General features: G+C 49.8%; 1 protein-coding gene across 2 annotated transcripts in view; it reads left to right on the top strand.

Annotated features, from left to right (window-relative positions):
* Positions 1 to 18,171, top strand: part of slc26a5 (solute carrier family 26 member 5) — a 52,801-nt gene that overhangs the window by 17,228 nt on the left and 17,402 nt on the right. For both annotated transcript variants that reach the window (XM_033976317.2, XM_055225755.1), the window contains exons 5-9: positions 1,313 to 1,491; positions 10,673 to 10,837; positions 11,263 to 11,498; positions 12,365 to 12,512; positions 13,545 to 13,658. In XM_033976317.2, the coding sequence (XP_033832208.1) occupies positions 1,313 to 1,491; positions 10,673 to 10,837; positions 11,263 to 11,498; positions 12,365 to 12,512; positions 13,545 to 13,658 (842 nt within the window). The remainder of the gene's footprint in view (positions 1 to 1,312; positions 1,492 to 10,672; positions 10,838 to 11,262; positions 11,499 to 12,364; positions 12,513 to 13,544; positions 13,659 to 18,171) is intronic.

Genomic DNA, 18,171 nt, shown 5'->3' with positions numbered 1-18,171 from the left:
TTATCATGCTTGTTGTTACTAGCATTACCACACTCTGGTCTCAGAGTTGTGAAAAACACTAACAAGCTCATTGTGGTGAATAATTAGGATGCTCTGAATGCATAAAGTAAGTGAGGAATAACTGTGGATCCCCCAAACTGTTTAAAATTAGCTAGTTCTGCTTTTCAGTTTGTTTTTTAAATCTGGTCTTTAAATCTGGTCCTAGAAGAGTATACATTTTTATGGCCTTGAGGTTCCCTGTTTACGGCTGTGAAAGCTGAATGCAGGAGCACACTGGAGCTGACAGTAGCAGACAGGGGCAAACGGAGCCAGGCAGGGACAAATAGGAACAGACCTGTGGGCTGCTGTTCAGAAGTGTCCGAGTCCAGGGCTGCCCTTTGTCACCGGTTCTGTTCATTATATTTATGGACAGAATTTCTAGGCGCAGCCAGGGGCCGGAGGGGGCCTGGTTTGGGAACCACAGGATTTCATCTCTGCTGTTTGCAGATGATGTTGTCCTGATGGCTTCTTCGAGCCAGGACCTGCAGCAGGCACTGGGGCGGTTTGCAGCCGAGTGTGAAGCGGCTGGGATGAGAATCAGCTCCTCCAAATCCAAGGCCATGGTTCTCGACCGGAAAAAGGTGGTTTGCTCTCTCCGGGTGGGTGGTGAGTCTCTGCCCCAAGTGGAGGAGTTCAAGTATCTCGGGGTCTTGTTCACGAGTGAGGGAAGGATGGAGCGGGAGATTGACAGGCGGATCGGTGCAGCGTCTGCAGTGATGCGGTCGCTGTATCGGTCCGTTGTGGTAAAGAAGGAGCTGAGCCGGAAGGCGAAGCTCTCGATTTACCGGTCAATCTACGTTCCTACCCTCACCTATGGTCATGAGCTTTGGGTAATGACCGAAAGGACAAGATCGCGGATACAAGCGGCTGAAATGGGCTTCCTCCGCAGAGTGGCCGGGCGCACCCTTAGGGATAAGGTGAGGAGCTCGGTCACACGGGAGGAGCTCGGAGTAGAGCCGCTGCTCCTACACGTTGAGAGGAACCAGCTGAGGTGGCTCGGACATCTGCTCAGGATGCCTCCTGGACGCCTCCCTAGGGAGGTGTTCTGGGCATGTCCCACCGGGAGGAGGCCCCGGGGAAGACCCAGGACACGCTGGAGGGACTATGTCTCTCGGCTGGCCTGGGAACGCCTTGGGGTCCCACCGGAGGAGCTGGAGGACGTGTCCGGGGTGAGGGAAGTCTGGGAGTCCCTGCTTAGACTGCTGCCCCCGCGACCCGGCCCCGGATAAGCGGAAGAAAATGGATGGATGGATGTCTCTGTTGTATTTCACAGGCACATTTGCAGTGATCAGTCTGATGATCGGAGGCGTGGTGGTGAGAGAAGCTCCAGACTCCAAGTTTTACGTCCAGGTCAATGGGTCAAACATGTCTGCCGTTCTGGACACAGAGGCCAGAGACGCACAGAGGGTCCAGGTGGCCATGGTCTTCACCACAATCACTGGAATAATACAGGTCAGCAACAACCACAATAACAATGTTAGAGGCCATATGACAGGTTTTCGTGTTAAGCCTGACCCATCCATCCTAATCCACTGGTTTAATTGGATAATGCCTGTGCTAAATATTTGCATAATTTTACTCCAATGCTAATTTGAGGAAAAAAGTTAAGAAGAAAAGTAAAAAAAAAACAAACAAAAGGTAGCGATGAGTTCTAAAATGGGTAACTGATGTGGCAGTGGCTAAGTTGGTTAAGTGCTCGTCCTCTGTTCCAAGGGTTGGCAGTTCCAATCATGCCCTTGACAAAATTATAATTGGTAGTGCAGTTAGGTCCACTGACCCACAGGTTGGCATTGGAATCAAGCTCGCATAGATGTGTACAGCCGTTGTGTCCTTGGGCAAAAGACACTTAACCCACCTTACCCTGAGTGTTTGTGTACCCTGGTGTAAGAATGTGTGTGTGAATGGGGGAGTGGTTCCTTGATTTAAAGCGCTTTGAGTGCCTTGAAGGTAGATAAGCATGATATAAATGTGACCATTTTAATTATGTAATCAACACTTGGGACTGGGCTACTTTCCTTGACATTTTTTTTTTTACATTTAAAACAAAATCATCCTTTTTAGAGCTTTTAACCATGTTATAGTTGTTTCCCCTCTCCATTTACACACCCAGAGTTGTATTTGGAAAGATTTGTGCATGTTTGAGCAATCTTGGTTCACTTACTTTCAACTTCAGTTTTATTGTGTTAATTTAAAAAAAAAAAAAAAAAAGTGAAGTGTGATGCGTAACTATCCATAGGAGGGGCCGACAGCATACGGCACTTTGTTGTGATTCCCATTGGGCGCAGCAGTTTTCTAACGCAGAAGTCAGCGGACCTCTTTCTTTTATTAGGCTGTTTTAGATCAATATTGCGATTTAAACTGTGCAAATTATACTATAATGATCCACGGATATCATAGATTATAACTATATACACATGTGGTACCCGTTGGTTAATGAAAGAAAAACTCACAAAGGTCACAGAAATAACTTGAATCTGCCAAAAGTAATAATAAATACAAATTCTATGAAATTTAACCAGTGAAAGTCAGACATTGATTTTCAACCATGCTTCAACAGAATTATTAAAAAAAAAATAAACTCATGAAACAGGCCTGGACAAAAATGATGTTACCCTTAACTTAATGTTTTGTTGCACAACCCTTTGAGGCAATCACTGCAATCAAACAATTCCTGTAACTGTTAATGAGACTTCTGCACCTCTCAGCAGGTATTTTGGCCCACTCCTCATGAGCAAACTGCTCCAGTTGTCTCAGGTTTGAAGGGTGCATTTTCCAGATGGTATGTTTCAGCTCCTTCCAAAGATGCTCAATAGGATTTAAGTCAGGGCTCATAAAAGGCCACTTTAGAATAGTCCAATGTTTTCCTCTTATCCATTCTTGGGTGTTTTTAGCCGTGTGTTTTGGGTCATTGTCCTGTTGCAAGACCCATGACCTGCGACTGAGACCAAGCTTTCTGACACTGGCCAGCACATTTCTCTCTAGAATCCCTTGATAGTCTTGAGATTTCATTGTACCCTGCACAGATTCAAGACACCCTGTGCCAGATGCAGCAAAGCAGCCCCAGAACATAACAGAGCCTCCTCCATGTTTCACAGTTGGGACAGTGTTCTTTTCTCGATATGCTTAATTTTTCCATCTGTGAACATAGAGCTGATGTGTCTTGGCAAAACGTTCAATTTTTGTCTCATCTGTCCATGTAACATTCTCCCAGAAGCTTTGTGTCATGTCTACTTGTAGTTTGGCAAATCCCAGTCTGGCTTTTTTATGATTTGTTTTCAACAATGGTGTCCTCCTTGGTCGTATCCCATTAAGTCCACTTTTTTATAACAATGACCGATCTGACACTGATGTTCCTTGAGCTTGAAGTTCACCTTTAATCTCTTTAGTTACTCTTTTGTTATCCGTCTATTTGATTTGTCATTAATTTTCCTCCTGCGGCCATGTCCAGGGGATTTGTCTACAGTCCCATGGATCTTAAATTTCTGAATAATATGTGCAACTGTAGTCACAGGAACATCAAGCTGCTTGGAGATGGTCTTATAGTCTTTATCTTTAACATGCTTGTCTATAATTTTCTTTCTAATCTCCTGAGACAGCTCTTTCCTTTGCTTCCTCTGGTGCATGTTGAGTGTGGTACACGACATGTGGTACATGTCACCAAACAGCACAGTGACGACCTGTAGCCCTATATATAGCCCCACTGACTGATTACAAGATTGTAGACAACTGTGATGCTAATTAGTGGCCACAGCTTGGATTAACACCCCTTTTCTAGGGGTACCATCATTTTTGGCCAAGCCTGTTTCAGTTTTTTGTTTTTTTTTAATAATTCTGTTGAAGAGTCGTTGACAAGCAATGTCTGACTTTCATTGGTTAAATTTTCATATAATTTTTTATTTATTGTCACTTTTGTCAGATTCAAGTTATTTCTGTGACCATTGTGAGCTTTTCTGATGGGCACCAAAAATGTTGTCCACGTGTGTATATAGTTATAATCTATGACTCATGTGGATCATTATAGTATAATTTGCACAGTTTAAATCGCAATATTGATCTAAAACAGCCTAATAAAAGAAATAGGTCCGCTGACTTCTGCGTTAGAAAACTGCTGCGCCCAATGGGAATCACAACAAAGTGCCGTATGCTGTCGGCCCCTCCTATGGATAGCTTCACATCATTTTTATTTATTTATTTTTTTAATTAACAAAATAAAACTGAAGAATTAAGTAAATATATCACAGTTCTGTACCAAGGGATGCTGAAAACAGGGATTTATCGGCAATATGGTGTCTTGAAAGTAAGTAAACCAAGATTGCTCAAACATGCATGAATCATTCCAAATACAACTTTGGATGTGTAAATGGAGAGGGGAAACAACTATAACATGGTTAAAAGCTCTAAAAGGATGATTTTGTGTTAAATGTAAAAAGGTTTTTCTTTCATTAACCGGGAGTACCAACAATTTTGTCCACGTGTGTAGCAGACAAAAGCACAATAGGTCTTCTTTAAGGTATGTCATGATGTCAGTTTTCCCTGTCCTCCCGTGCTCTCTCCCCCTCCCCTACCTGTGTGTCTGGAGCTGGGTGGAGTGCCTGACTCCTCCCGTGCACACCTGGGGTGCATCAGCCTAATCACCACCACCTGCTGCTGAGTACAAGAAGGCTTGGCAGTCTACACTCGGTGCCAGACCGTCCGCGTGTAAAACGTGAATGTTTCTTGCTAAGCTTTGTTATATGGTACTTTCCGGCAAATGCTCATTTGGATTTATGCACCCTCCAGATTCCTGCCTCTACTCGCCCAGCTCCTGCCGCCACGTTCCAGTCCCGGTATCGCTTCCAGCTCGTCTTGTCTCCTGCTCGTCTCGTCTCCTGCTCGTCTCGTCTCCTGCTCGTCTCGTCTCCTGCTCGTCTCGTCTCCTGTCCGGTCCTGGTCTCTGGTTTGTCACCCGCTCCCCGCTCTGGTCTTCGTCTGATCCGCCTGCCCTGGTACCGCACCTGCTTCTATCCCCGTCCTGGTCCTGTCCTGCCCGCCTCTACCTGCACCGCACCCGCCTGACCCGTCTCCCGCTCCCCGGTTCCTGTACCTGCTCTTGTGACCTGTTTAAAGACTGCATTTTCACCGCTGTAAATAAACACTGTTAAAACTGCTCTGGTCTGCATCCTTTGGTCCTATCCGCACCGTTACGACAGAACGGTCTGGCCACTATGGACCAAGCAGGCTCAGACCCGGACCAGACGCGCCGCCTCACGCACTCTCACCCCGAGGCGGTGCTGGGTCAGCATGAACAATCCATTCGAACTCTATTGGAGCTAAATCAGACATTGTCCCAGCAGGTGGCACAGCTTAACCACCAGGTGGCCGCGCTCCTCGTCACCCCGCCTGCTGCAGCTGGAGCGCCGCCACGCCTCCCGGAGCCGAGAGGCACGGATCCGGAGCCGTATGCTGGACAACCTCACCTCTGTCGCGGATTCCTGTTCCAGTGCGAGTTCATGTTCCAGCAATGCCCTTCTCGTTTCAGCTCGGGGGCCACCAAGATCCGGTATATATGTGGATTACTCCGGGGCAGAGCTCTCCAGTGGGCAGAGGCGCGCCTAATGAAGACGTCTGTGGATAGCCTGGATTTTAATGAATTTGTGTCCACGTTTAAGCTGGTGTTTGACCACCCGCACTACCAGGACAATGCTGCCTCCCGGTTATTGACTCTCAGCCAGGGCTCCAGGACGGTAGCGGATTATTCCATTGAATTCTGGACACATGCGGCGGAGCTGGACTGGACGGACAGCGCGCTGCGGGCTGTGTTTGTGCGGGGCCTGAACGAGACTTTGAAAGATGAATTGGTTTCCCGGGACGAACCCCCCGACCTGCGGAGCCTCATCTCCCTCACTCACCGTATTGACAACCGGCTACGGGCTCGTCGCCGAGAGAGACGCCGGTCACCGGTCCCGCCGGAGCCACGCGCTGCCCCGCCCCCGCCAGATGAGCCCATGCAACTCGACAGGACCCTTGTGTCGGCCGAGGAGCGTCAACGGAGGCGTCGCCTGGCCGGGGCTTGCCTCTACTGCGGTGAGCGCGGACATTATGTGGTCACTTGCCCAGTTCGGCCAAAAGGGGGGGCCCACCAGTAGCGCTGGGAGTACTGGTGGGCGAGCAACACATCCTGGACTCTACTAATAGACTGCGGCTCAGCGCCACCCTGTGCGTTCGCACAGAGACTTTATGCGTTTCCGCCCTTATCGACTCCGGGGCTGAGAAGGACTTTATTGATGCCCAAGTCGCGGAGCAGCTCGGGGTCTACCTGGAGCCCCTCGAACGCCCCTTAAATGCCCAGGGGCTCAATGGACGTTTTCTGGGGCACATCACCCACATCACAGAACCTGTCACCGTGATTCTGTCCGGCAACCACCAAGAGAACCGTCAGTTTCATGTCCTGTCCTCCTCCGCTTCTCCTCTGGTCCTTGGTTACCCCTGGCTACGCGCCCACAACCCTGTTTTCGATTGGGCCAGGGGCGGAGTTTCGGGCTGGAGTCCCGATTGCCACGCCAAGTGCCTTCGGTCCGCCCTCCCTCCGGCCGGGAGGTCCGTTCCTGTCGCCGATCCGTCCCCAGACACCCCCAATCTGTCCTCGGTGCCTGCTGAATATCACGACCTGGGGGAGGTTTTTAGCAAGAGCAAGGCCCTCTCTTTACCGCCCCACCGCCCATATGACTGCGCCATTGACCTCCTGCCGGGTGCCCCACTACCATCTAGCAGGCTATATAACCTGTCTAAACCTGAACGCGAGTCAATGGAGGACTATATCCGTGGGTCCCTTGCTGCCGGAATCATCCGCCCGTCCACTTCACCCGTGGGAGCGGGGTTCTTCTTTGTGGCCAAGAAGGACAAATCCCTGCGGCCTTGCATTGATTATCGGGGTCTGAACAATATAACTGTAAAGAATAAATACCCGCTACCCCTACTGGACTCGGCATTTACGCCCCTCCACGGTGCGACCATCTTTTCCAAGTTGGATTTGCGGAATGCGTACCACCTGGTGCGCATCAGGGAGGGAGACGAATGGAAGACGGCCTTCAAGACACCCCTGGGACATTTCGAATACTTGGTTATGCCCTTCGGTCTCACCAACGCCCCTGCCGTATTCCAAGCCCTCATCAACGATGTGCTCCGTGATTTCCTTAACCGATTCATCTTTGTTTACTTGGATGACATCTTGATTTTCTCGCGGTCCCTCCAGGAGCATCACCAGCACGTTCGCCAGGTTCTCCAGCGCCTCCTCGAGAATAAACTGTTCGTGAAAGCTGAGAAATGCGAGTTTCACGCAGAGGAGGTCAGCTTTTTGGGCTTCATTGTGGGGCGGGGCCAAGTAAGAGCTGATCCTGAAAAGATCCAGGCTGTCACTGAGTGGCCCATTCCTACCAACCGGAGACAGCTCCAGAGATTTATCGGCTTTGCCAATTTTTATAGACGTTTCATCCGGGATTTTAGTAGGGTTATCTCGCCCTTAACTAAACTCACCTCTCCTGCTTTGCAGTTTGCCTGGTCCCCTGAGGCGCAGACAGCCTTCGAGAAGCTTAAGAGACTATTTACCTCCGCTCCCATCCTGCACCAGCCCGACCCTTCACGGCAATTCATCGTGGAGGTCGACGCCTCCGACTCGGGAGTGGGGGCCGTGCTTTCGCAGAGGTTCGACCCCCACAACCGCCTCTGTCCCTGCGCCTTCTTTTCCCGGCGATTGTCCTCGGCCGAGGTCAATTATGACGTGGGGGATCGGGAGCTCCTTGCCGTAAAGCTGGCCTTGGAGGAGTGGCGCCACTGGCTCGAAGGGGCGGAGCAACCATTCATCGTCTGGACCGACCATAAAAACTTGGAGTACATCCAGTCCGCCAGGCGCCTCAATCCCCGTCAAGCTCGTTGGTCCCTCTTCTTCAGCCGCTTCAACTTTCTCCTCACCTACCGCCCCGGATCTCGGAACGTCAAACCAGATGCCCTCTCCCGCCAGTTCGCCCTGGAGGATAGCCCGGTCACCGCAGAAACAATTATCCCCTCCTCGTGTGTGGTGGCCGCGGTCCATTGGGAAATCGAGGACACCGTCCGAGAGGCCCAGACCAACGACCCCGACCCAGGTAACGGCCCTCCAGATAAACTGTTTGTTCCCGATTCTGTCCGGTCTCAGGTGCTCCAGTGGGTCCATGCCTCCCGTTTCGCCTGCCATCCTGGTGCCGGTCGCTCTCTCTCCCTCCTCAGGAGACGCTTCTGGTGGCCCACGATGGACACAGACACCCGGGCTTATGTCGCCGCCTGCCAGGTATGTGCTCGGGCCAAGGCCTCCCACTCACCCCCTTCTGGTCTCTTGCATCCTCTCCCAGTTCCTCGTCGCCCTTGGTCCCACATCGCCTTGGACTTCGTGACGGGCCTTCCCCCTTCCCAGGGGAACACGGTGGTTCTCACCATTGTGGACCGCTTCTCCAAGGCCGCCCATTTCGTTGCCCTGCCTAAGCTCCCCACAGCCAAAGAAACTGCCGACCAGCTGACCAGCCATGTCTTCCGACTCCACGGCATCCCGGTGGACATCGTGTCCGACAGAGGGACCCAATTCACCTCTCAGGTATGGCGGTCTTTCTGCGACAGTTTGGGGGCCACGGTCAGCCTCACGTCCGGGTTCCACCCACAATCTAATGGGCAGACGGAGCGGGCCAACCAAGACCTGGAGTCGGCTCTACGGTGCACAGCCTCCGCCAACCCCGCGACCTGGAGTACTCACCTGCCCTGGATAGAGTACGCTCACAACTCCCTCGTGAGTTCCGCCACTGGTATGTCCCCCTTCGAGGCATCGCTGGGATACCAACCCCCTCTCTTCCCCACGGAGGAGAGGGACCTCGCCGTCCCGTCTGTTCAGCGCCATCTCCAGCGCTGTCGCCGGATCTGGAAGAAGGCCAGGGCGGCCCTTCTTCGGGCTGGAGCGCGCACTAAGGCGACGGCCGATCGCCACCGTGTCCCGGCGCCCGTATACCAACCTGGCCAGATGGTTTGGCTCTCCGCCAAGACGATCCCGCTGAAGACGGACTCCCGTAAGCTGTCCCCCCGATTCCTGGGACCGTTTAAGATCATGAGGATCATAAATCCATCGGCGGTGCGCCTCCAGTTACCCCCGTCTCTCCGGATTCATCCGACCTTTCACGTCTCCCAGGTTAAACCAGTCCGGACCAGCGACCTGTGCCCTCCGGCCGATCCCCCACCGCCCGCCCGAGTCATTGACGGCCACCCGGCGTTCACCGTCCGCCGCCTGATTGACGTTCGTCGCCGTGGTAGGGGCCTCCAGTACCTCGTCGATTGGGAGGGTTACGGTCCGGAGGAGCGATCCTGGGTGCCCAGGGCACGCATTCTGGATCCCGACATGGTGAGAGACTTCCACCGCGCTCATCCTGACAAGCCTGGGGGTCCACCAGGAGGTGGACCTTAGGGGGGGGGTACTGTCATGATGTCAGTTTTCCCTGTCCTCCCGTGCTCTCTCCCCCTCCCCTACCTGTGTGTCTGGAGCTGGGTGGAGTGCCTGACTCCTCCCGTGCACACCTGGGGTGCATCAGCCTAATCACCACCACCTGCTGCTGAGTACAAGAAGGCTTGGCAGTCTACACTCGGTGCCAGACCGTCCGCGTGTAAAACGTGAATGTTTCTTGCTAAGCTTTGTTATATGGTACTTTCCGGCAAATGCTCATTTGGATTTATGCACCCTCCAGATTCCTGCCTCTACTCGCCCAGCTCCTGCCGCCACGTTCCAGTCCCGGTATCGCTTCCAGCTCGTCTTGTCTCCTGCTCGTCTCGTCTCCTGCTCGTCTCGTCTCCTGCTCGTCTCGTCTCCTGCTCGTCTCGTCTCCTGTCCGGTCCTGGTCTCTGGTTTGTCACCCGCTCCCCGCTCTGGTCTTCGTCTGATCCGCCTGCCCTGGTACCGCACCTGCTTCTATCCCCGTCCTGGTCCTGTCCTGCCCGCCTCTACCTGCACCGCACCCGCCTGACCCGTCTCCCGCTCCCCGGTTCCTGTACCTGCTCTTGTGACCTGTTTAAAGACTGCATTTTCACCGCTGTAAATAAACACTGTTAAAACTGCTCTGGTCTGCATCCTTTGGTCCTATCCGCACCGTTACGACAAGGTAGAACTAAACAAGTTCTAAGCCAGGTCCAAAGCATAAGTAGACCAGATCAGGAAAAAGCCAGGACTAAACCAGGACTAAGACTGAACGATACCAGAACAAATTTAGGACTAAACCATAGCTGATCCACCTACCCCCTTTTTCTCTCTCAGTACCCTTTAATAGAGGAAACTATGGTGGCTCCCAATAATCAAAATTTTGCCCCTATATTCTAAATGAAAAACTGATAAATTGATATTAAAAATAACACTTTTAGGTTGTTGTATTATCATAAATATATATAATATATAAAGTAACTTTATTTAATCTTTAATAAGGCCGTTATTGATTAAAAGAGGCAAGAAGTGACATTTACTCCAAAATTAGTATTTTTCATTTTTTCCAAATAAGTATTTCCTGGGCCACCATAGTCTCTTCCACTCCCCCTGTTCTTTAACTTTGTTTCTCTTCCTTTACCTCCTCTGTTTATGTTTTTGTGTTTGTTCCAGATTGTCTTGGGGCTGCTGAGGTTTGGTTTTGTGGCAATCTACCTTTCTGAGCCTCTAGTCCGGGGCTTCACCACAGCAGCCGCGGTTCACGTGGTCGTTTCTCAGCTCAAGTATCTGCTCGGAGTGAAGACGCACAGATACAGTGGTGCCCTGTCTGTCGTCTATGTGAGAATGTGATTCTCTATTGTCAATTACATTTAAAAGTATATTACTCCTGTATTTAACATTAGCTTAACTATTGATACTTTGCAGTGACATCACACTGGGGATGTTCTATATGTATGTCTATGGTGGAATGTTCAGTAGTTACCCAGGCCCAGGTCAAATTGACATTTGAAATATAGTCTTAGTACATCTGTTTATATGTCCTACCAGGGTATCAACTGAACCAATATTTGGAAGCCAATACCAGTATTAGCTCAGTGCATCCCAACTCCATACCTCTCCTCTCTCTCACTCCCCCTTTAGTTCGCCAGATCCCCCCTCCTCTCCCCTCACATCTGCCCTTTTTATTAGTTGACCAGAATATCTATGACTTTCACAAATCAGTTCTTTAAACTTCTTCCTATCCCCTCCATCTGTTGTTGCAGAGTTTGAAGGCGGTCTTCAGTCAAATCAGTGAGACGAACATCCCGACTCTGCTGCTGGGCCTGTCCTGCCTGGTTTTCCTGTACATCGTGAAAGACCTGAACGAGCGCTTTAAGAAGAGGCTGCCCATTCCCATCCCTGGCGAGATCATAGTGGTCATAGTGTCCACGGGGGTCACGTATGGCATGTCTCTGTCTCAGCTGCACCAGGTCGACATCGTGGGACACATACCAACCGGGTCAGTTCTATCGTTTTAATAATAATAATAATAGTAATAATAGTAATAATAATTTTAGACAGATAGATAGATAGATATTACAGAGGCTTTGAGTGGCAAGCAAAAAAAAGGCTCATTGTTTGGGTTCCAAGTTTTTTTTCCTTCCAATGTGAGCTTGCAGGCCTTTTTTTGCACTAATAGCAAAAAAAAATAAAATAAAATAAAATAAAATAAATAAAAATATACTGGGAAAACTTTTAGGTTCTGGAGTGTTAGATGTTACTTTTTTTTTTCATCAACCACACCAACTGTGGAAAAAAAAGTATAAAATAATAATTAAAATGTTTTAGAGCTGGAAAAAGATGAGAAACATTTTTTTGAGCTGTAACTACAAGGTATAGCCTGCAAGCTCACAAAAAAACACATGATGAGCCTTCTTTTTTTTCTAGCCGCCCAGGGATTCCGTATATTAGAAACAATAGAAACAATAAAAACATTAGACATTTTGACATGAGACAATAGGGAGTGCATATATCCAGGTTTGAAGAGGGTGACAAGACAATAAGAATGGCGTCTGTTCTTCTTTTATGGGAGTGTAAGTGTGTGTGTGTGTGTGTGTGCGTGTGTGGGGGTGTGTGTGTGGGTGTGGGTGCGTGTGTATGTATGTGTGTATGAGTACGTAAGTAATAAAGCAAAAAAAAAAAATCGGAGGGACAATTCTATTGTCATTATACTTAAAGGGACTGCGCCTGATTTTTAAAAATGTAATTATTTATAAACATATCCTGTAAACAGTTCTTAATAAGTCAACTGTGTCTACCGCATCTAATTAGAAAGCATTTAACTGAAATGTACTTATTGCCTTTTGGTTTTTTTTGTTGTTCCAGGCTGCGGGCTCCGACTCTCCCAGACTTCTCCCTTGCTTCAAACCTGATCACAGACGCCTTTGCTGTGGCCATTGTGGGCTACTCCATGGGCATTTCTCTGGCCAAGATCTTCGCTCTGAAACATGGGTACACAGTGGATGGCAATCAGGTCAGGCCCAGACACTGAAACATGGATTATGTAAAGATATAAAGTACAATTTTATCAATTTAATTAGGGATAGTTTATCAGTTATCAACGATATTAGAGCAGATATCGGTATTGGTCCAATATAGAAAATTCTGCAATTATTTCGGATCAATATTTTTACGTGCCCCACTTGTGTGTACTCATTTGTCATTCCCAGTTTTTCCCCAACATTTGCATTTTAAACACGCTCATGAGTGAAAATATTAATTTATACCCCAGATAAATACATTTTGTTATTATTTTCACAAAAGCAAAAAGTTCATTTGTGAACTTTACTATGACTAAGATCCCATATTACACTATTTTCTGATCTCCGTTATAATGTTGTTTCCTCATTACTACCTGGAGTTGTATTTAGTTTGTTTTGTCACACGTTAATACACAAACTGCATATTTAGGCTGAGTCGTTCTCTTGGGAAACACTCTGTTTCACCTTGTGATGTCATGTGGTGATACAGAAAGTGCTTCACTGTGTTTTTAAACTTCATACACCTTCACCTGAATCTTTTGGATAATTTCAACCCTGGAATTTCCAATCTCTTCTGAGCTAAAGGTATAAGATAGCTGTTAACTTGAAAATTATCACTTTGACGTCACAGGTGGAACAGAATTTTGAGCTTTGGATATGTAGACAGACTAATAAACAAGGATTACTCAAATGTGTGTAGGACCTTTTAACATAAATTTGGTCCTTGCTATGGATTTTAAAAGCTTAAAAGCTTACCCACTTTAATTGCGTAAATCAGCTGACCAGACATGTACCAACAACATCACACAGCCATTCTGAGAAAGACTGAGGGAAAACTAAATGTTGGTCTAACAAAGGAATCTGTCTGAATGTATACATTATCAGAAGACCAAACGAACCTCATTGGTGCCCCAAATCATTTTGACCTGTCCTCCATCTCAGTTTTAAATAATAGAATGTAGTGATGTCTTGTGAACCCACTCTATTCTAAAAACTTTGTGATATTATTGTGTTGTTGTTCTCAGGAGATGCTGGCGTACGGCCTGTGCAACTTCATCAGCTCGTTCTTCCAAACCTTCGTCGTGACCTGCTCCATGTCAAGAAGCCTGGTTCAGGAGAGTACTGGTGGAAAGACTCAGGTGAAGACAGATGAATCTTGCCACAATGTTAACATTTCAAACTTGATACTAAGGAATAGACTCGATACGCAATACTGAATCCGATAATTCAATGATAGTAAAAACTCTCCTTATTTAGACAAGAGAATGTGATTTTCAGCATTAAATCAAAATATTTTCTTTTATATTACCATGTGACCTTATATCTGTGTAATCTCTCTTATACTAGTCTATCTGGTCTTATACTTGACTGCTCTGATACAGCTCAAGATCATTCTAAAGCTATTCAGGAAATGTTCAATTCTGTCCTGTGAAAGAGACCTTTTTAGTATCAATATCTGCTCAAATCTAGTATCTCGTGTCGATACTAGTTTCAGTGTTTATTGGTATCGGATTTTCGATAATTTGACAACCGTAAGACCGAATAGCCATTTACATGCATGATAGCTTTATATGGCTTACAATTTGCTCCTCCCCGAACCACCACCTTAACGTGGTGGAGGGGTTTGAGCACCCGAATGATCCTGGGAGCTATGTTGTCGGGGGCTTCATGCCCCTGGTAGGGTCACCCATGGCAAACAGGTCCTGGGAGACGGGTCTGACTAAGAGCGGTTCAGAAGCCTCACATGAACAGACAAAGATCAAGGCCAGTTACGTCGCCCGGACTGGCGTTACCGGGGCCCCACCCTGGAGCCAGGCCTGGGGTGGGTGCACGCCAGCGAGCGCCTGGTGGCCGGGCCTTTCCCCACGGGGCCCGGTCGGGCCCAGCCCGAAGGAACGACGTGGGGCCGTCCTCCCGTGGACCCACCACCTGCGGGAGGAGCCATGCGGGGCGGGTGCAAAGAGATCCGGGCGGCAGTCGAAGGCGGGGACCTCGACGACCGGATCTCCGGACATGGAGACTAGCTCTGGGGACGTGGAACGTCACCTCGCTGGGGGGGAAGGAGCCTGAGCTTGTGCGGGAGGTTGAGCGTTACCGGCTAGATATAGTCGGCCTCACCTCCACGCACAGCTTGGGCTCTGGAACCCAACTTCTTGAGAGGGGTTGGACTCTCCATTTCTCTGGCGTTGCCCGCGGGGAGCGGCGGCGAGCTGGTGTGGGCTTGCTCATTGCCCCACAGCTCAGCCGCTGCGTGTTGGGGTTCACTCCGGTGAACGAGAGGGTCGCGTCCCTGCGCCTTCGGGTCGGGGACAGGTCTCTCACTGTTGTGTCGGCCTACGGGCCAAACAGCAGTGCAGAGTACCCGGCCTTCTTGGAGTCCCTGGGAGGGGTACTAGACAGTGCACCAACCGGGGACTCCGTCGTTCTCCTGGGGGACTTCAACGCCCATGTGGGTAACGACAGTGACACTTGGAGGGGCGTGATTGGGAGGAACGGCCTCCCCGATCTGAACCCGAGCGGTGTTTTGTTATTGGACTTCTGTGCTAGTCACAGCTTGTCCATAACAAACACCATGTTCGAGCACAAGGGTGTCCATCGGTGCACATGGCACCAGGACACTCTAGGTCGGAGGTCGATGATCGACTTTGTTGTCGTGTCATCTGACCTCCGACCGCGTGTCTTGGACACTCGGGTGAAGAGAGGGGCTGAGCTGTCAACTGATCACCACCTGGTGGTGAGTTGGATCCGCTGGCGGAGGAGGAAGCCGGACAGACCTGGCAGGCCCAAGCGCATTGTGAGGGTCTGCTGGGAACGTCTGGCGGAGCCCTCTGTCAGGGGGGTCTTCAACTCCCACCTCCGGGAGAGCTTCTCTCTGATCCCGGGGGAGGTTGGAGACATGGACTCCGAGTGGGCCATGTTCTCCACCTCTATTGTCGATGCGGCTGCTCGTAGCTGTGGTCGTAAGGTCTGTGGTGCTTGTCGCGGCGGCAATCCCCGAACCCGGTGGTGGACACCGGAAGTAAGGGATGCCGTCAAGCTGAAGAAGGAGTCCTATCGAGCCTTGTTGGCTCGTGGGACTCCTGAGGCAGCTGATGAGTACCGGCGGGCCAAGCGTGCCGCGGCTCGGGCGGTCACAGAGGCAAAAACTCGGGGTTGGGAGGAGTTCGGGGAGGCCATGGAGAAGGACTATCGGACGGCCTCAAAGAGATTCTGGCAAACCGTCCGACGCCTCAGGAGGGGGAAGCAGTGCTTCACCAACACTGTATACAGTGCGGGTGGAGAGCTGCTGACCTCGACTGGGGATGTTGTCGGGCGGTGGAAGGAATACTTTGAGGATCTCCTCAATTCCACTGTCACGTCTTCCGAGGAGGAAGCAGAAACTGGGGACCCAGATGCGGACTTGTTCATCGCCCTGGCTGAAGTCACTGAGGTGGTTGGCAAGCTCCTCGGTGGCAAGGCTCCGGGGGTGGACGAGATCCGTCCTGAGTACCTCAAGTCTCTGGATGTTGTGGGGCTGTCTTGGCTGACACGTCTCTGCAACATCGCGTGGCGGTCGGGGACAGTACCTGTGGAATGGCAGACCGGGGTGGTGGTCCCTCTGTATAAGAAGGGGGACCGGAGGGTGTGTTCCAATTACAGGGGAATCACACTCCTCAGCCTTCCCGGTAAGGTCTATTCCAGGGTACTGGAGAGGAGAATCCGACCGATAGTCGAACCTCGGATTCAGGAGGAGCAGTGTGGTTTTCGTCCTGGTCGTGGAACACTGGACCAGCTCTATACTCTCCATCGGGTCCTCGAGGGCTCATGGGAGTATGCCCAACCAGTCCACATGTGTTTTGTGGATCTGGAGAAGGCATTCGACCGTGTCCCTCGTGGTGCCCTTTGGGGGGTGCTCTGGGAGTATGGGGTCCGGGGCTCTTTGCTAAGGGCTGTCCGGTCCCTGTATGACCGGAGCAGGAGCTGTGTTCGCATTGCCGGCAGTAAGTCAGACCTGTTCCCGGTGCATATTGGACTCCGCCAGGGCTGCCCTTTGTCACCGGTTCTGTTCATTATATTTATGGACAGAATTTCTAGGCGCAGCCAGGGGCCGGAGGGGGCCTGGTTTGGGAACCACAGGATTTCATCTCTGCTGTTTGCGGATGATGTTGTCCTGATGGCTTCTTCGAGCCAGGACCTGCAGCAGGCACTGGGGCGGTTTGCAGCCGAGTGTGAAGCGGCTGGGATGAGAATCAGCTCCTCCAAATCCGAGGCCATGGTTCTCGACCGGAAAAAGGTGGTTTGCTCTCTCCGGGTGGGTGGTGAGTCTCTGCCCCAAGTGGAGGAGTTCAAGTATCTCGGGGTCTTGTTCACGAGTGAGGGAAGGATGGAGCGGGAGATTGACAGGCGGATCGGTGCAGCGTCTGCAGTGATGCGGTCGCTGTATCGGTCCGTTGTGGTAAAGAAGGAGCTGAGCCGGAAGGCGAAGCTCTCTATTTACCGGTCAATCTACGTTCCTACCCTCACCTATGGTCATGAGCTCTGGGTAATGACCGAAAGGACAAGATCGCGGATACAAGCGGCTGAAATGGGCTTCCTCCGCAGAGTGGCCGGGCGCACCCTAGGGATAGGGTGAGGAGCTCGGTCACACGGGAGGAGCTCGGAGTAGAGCCGCTGCTCCTACACGTTGAGAGGAACCAGTTGAGGTGGCTCGGGCATCTGCTCAGGATGCCTCCTGGACGCCTCCCTAGGGAGGTGTTCTGGGCATGTCCCACCGGGAGGAGGCCCCGGGGAAGACCCAGGACACGCTGGAGGGACTATGTCTCTCGGCTGGCCTGGGAACGCCTTGGGGTCCCACCGGAGGAGCTGGAGGACGTGTCCGGGGTGAGGGAAGTCTGGGAGTCCCTGCTTAGACTGCTGCCCCCGCGACCCGGCCCCGGATAAGCGGAAGAAAATGGATGGATGGATGGATAGCTTTATATGGCTTACAATTTGGGAAAATATCTAATTAGAATTTTTCTGATGAGATTTGCCATTTATATTTTAGGCAAGGCAAGGCAAGTTTCTTTGTTTGCACAATTAATGTAATGCTTTACAGAATAAGAAAGACATTAAAATCACAATACAACAAATCAAAACATAACACAAATAATCATCATAAAATTAACATTAAAAGAGAAGAGTGCAGAATAAAGACCTTTCAGTCATATGCACAGCTAAACAGAACCATTTGGAGCTTGGATTTAAACATTGTCGAAGTAGAGGCCCGTTTCACATCTTGAGGAAGACTATTACAAATGTTTGCTGTATAAAACTGAAATGCTTCCCATGTTTAGTCCTGAGTCTGGGGACCATCAAGAGGCCAGTCCTCCGAGTTCGAGATTGTTCATATGGTACTAATAAGTTTTAATAGTAGGATTCTATTAAAAGGTTAATTTTAAACTCGTCCAGAAGAATTTACAAGACTGAAATATAAAAGAATAACACTTCAGAACATGTTTGTACAGATCTAAACTAAGTTTTTATGCAGAATAATTTCAGTTTTTCATCAATCATTCATTTATCAATCTACAGTTTACATTTGCTATTGCAGATAGAATCTTTGTTTAAACTTGATTTTAAAATAAAAAATGCGCATATTCCAAGGCTATAAAGTAGAGTTAAGTTGAAGTAATT

The sequence above is a fragment of the Periophthalmus magnuspinnatus genome, chromosome 12 (assembly GCF_009829125.3).
Source record: "Periophthalmus magnuspinnatus isolate fPerMag1 chromosome 12, fPerMag1.2.pri, whole genome shotgun sequence".
NCBI classification, from domain to species: Eukaryota; Metazoa; Chordata; class Actinopteri; order Gobiiformes; family Gobiidae; genus Periophthalmus; species Periophthalmus magnuspinnatus.
The sequence above is the reverse complement of the archived record's forward strand: the minus strand, read 5'-3'. Positions and strand labels throughout refer to the sequence as shown.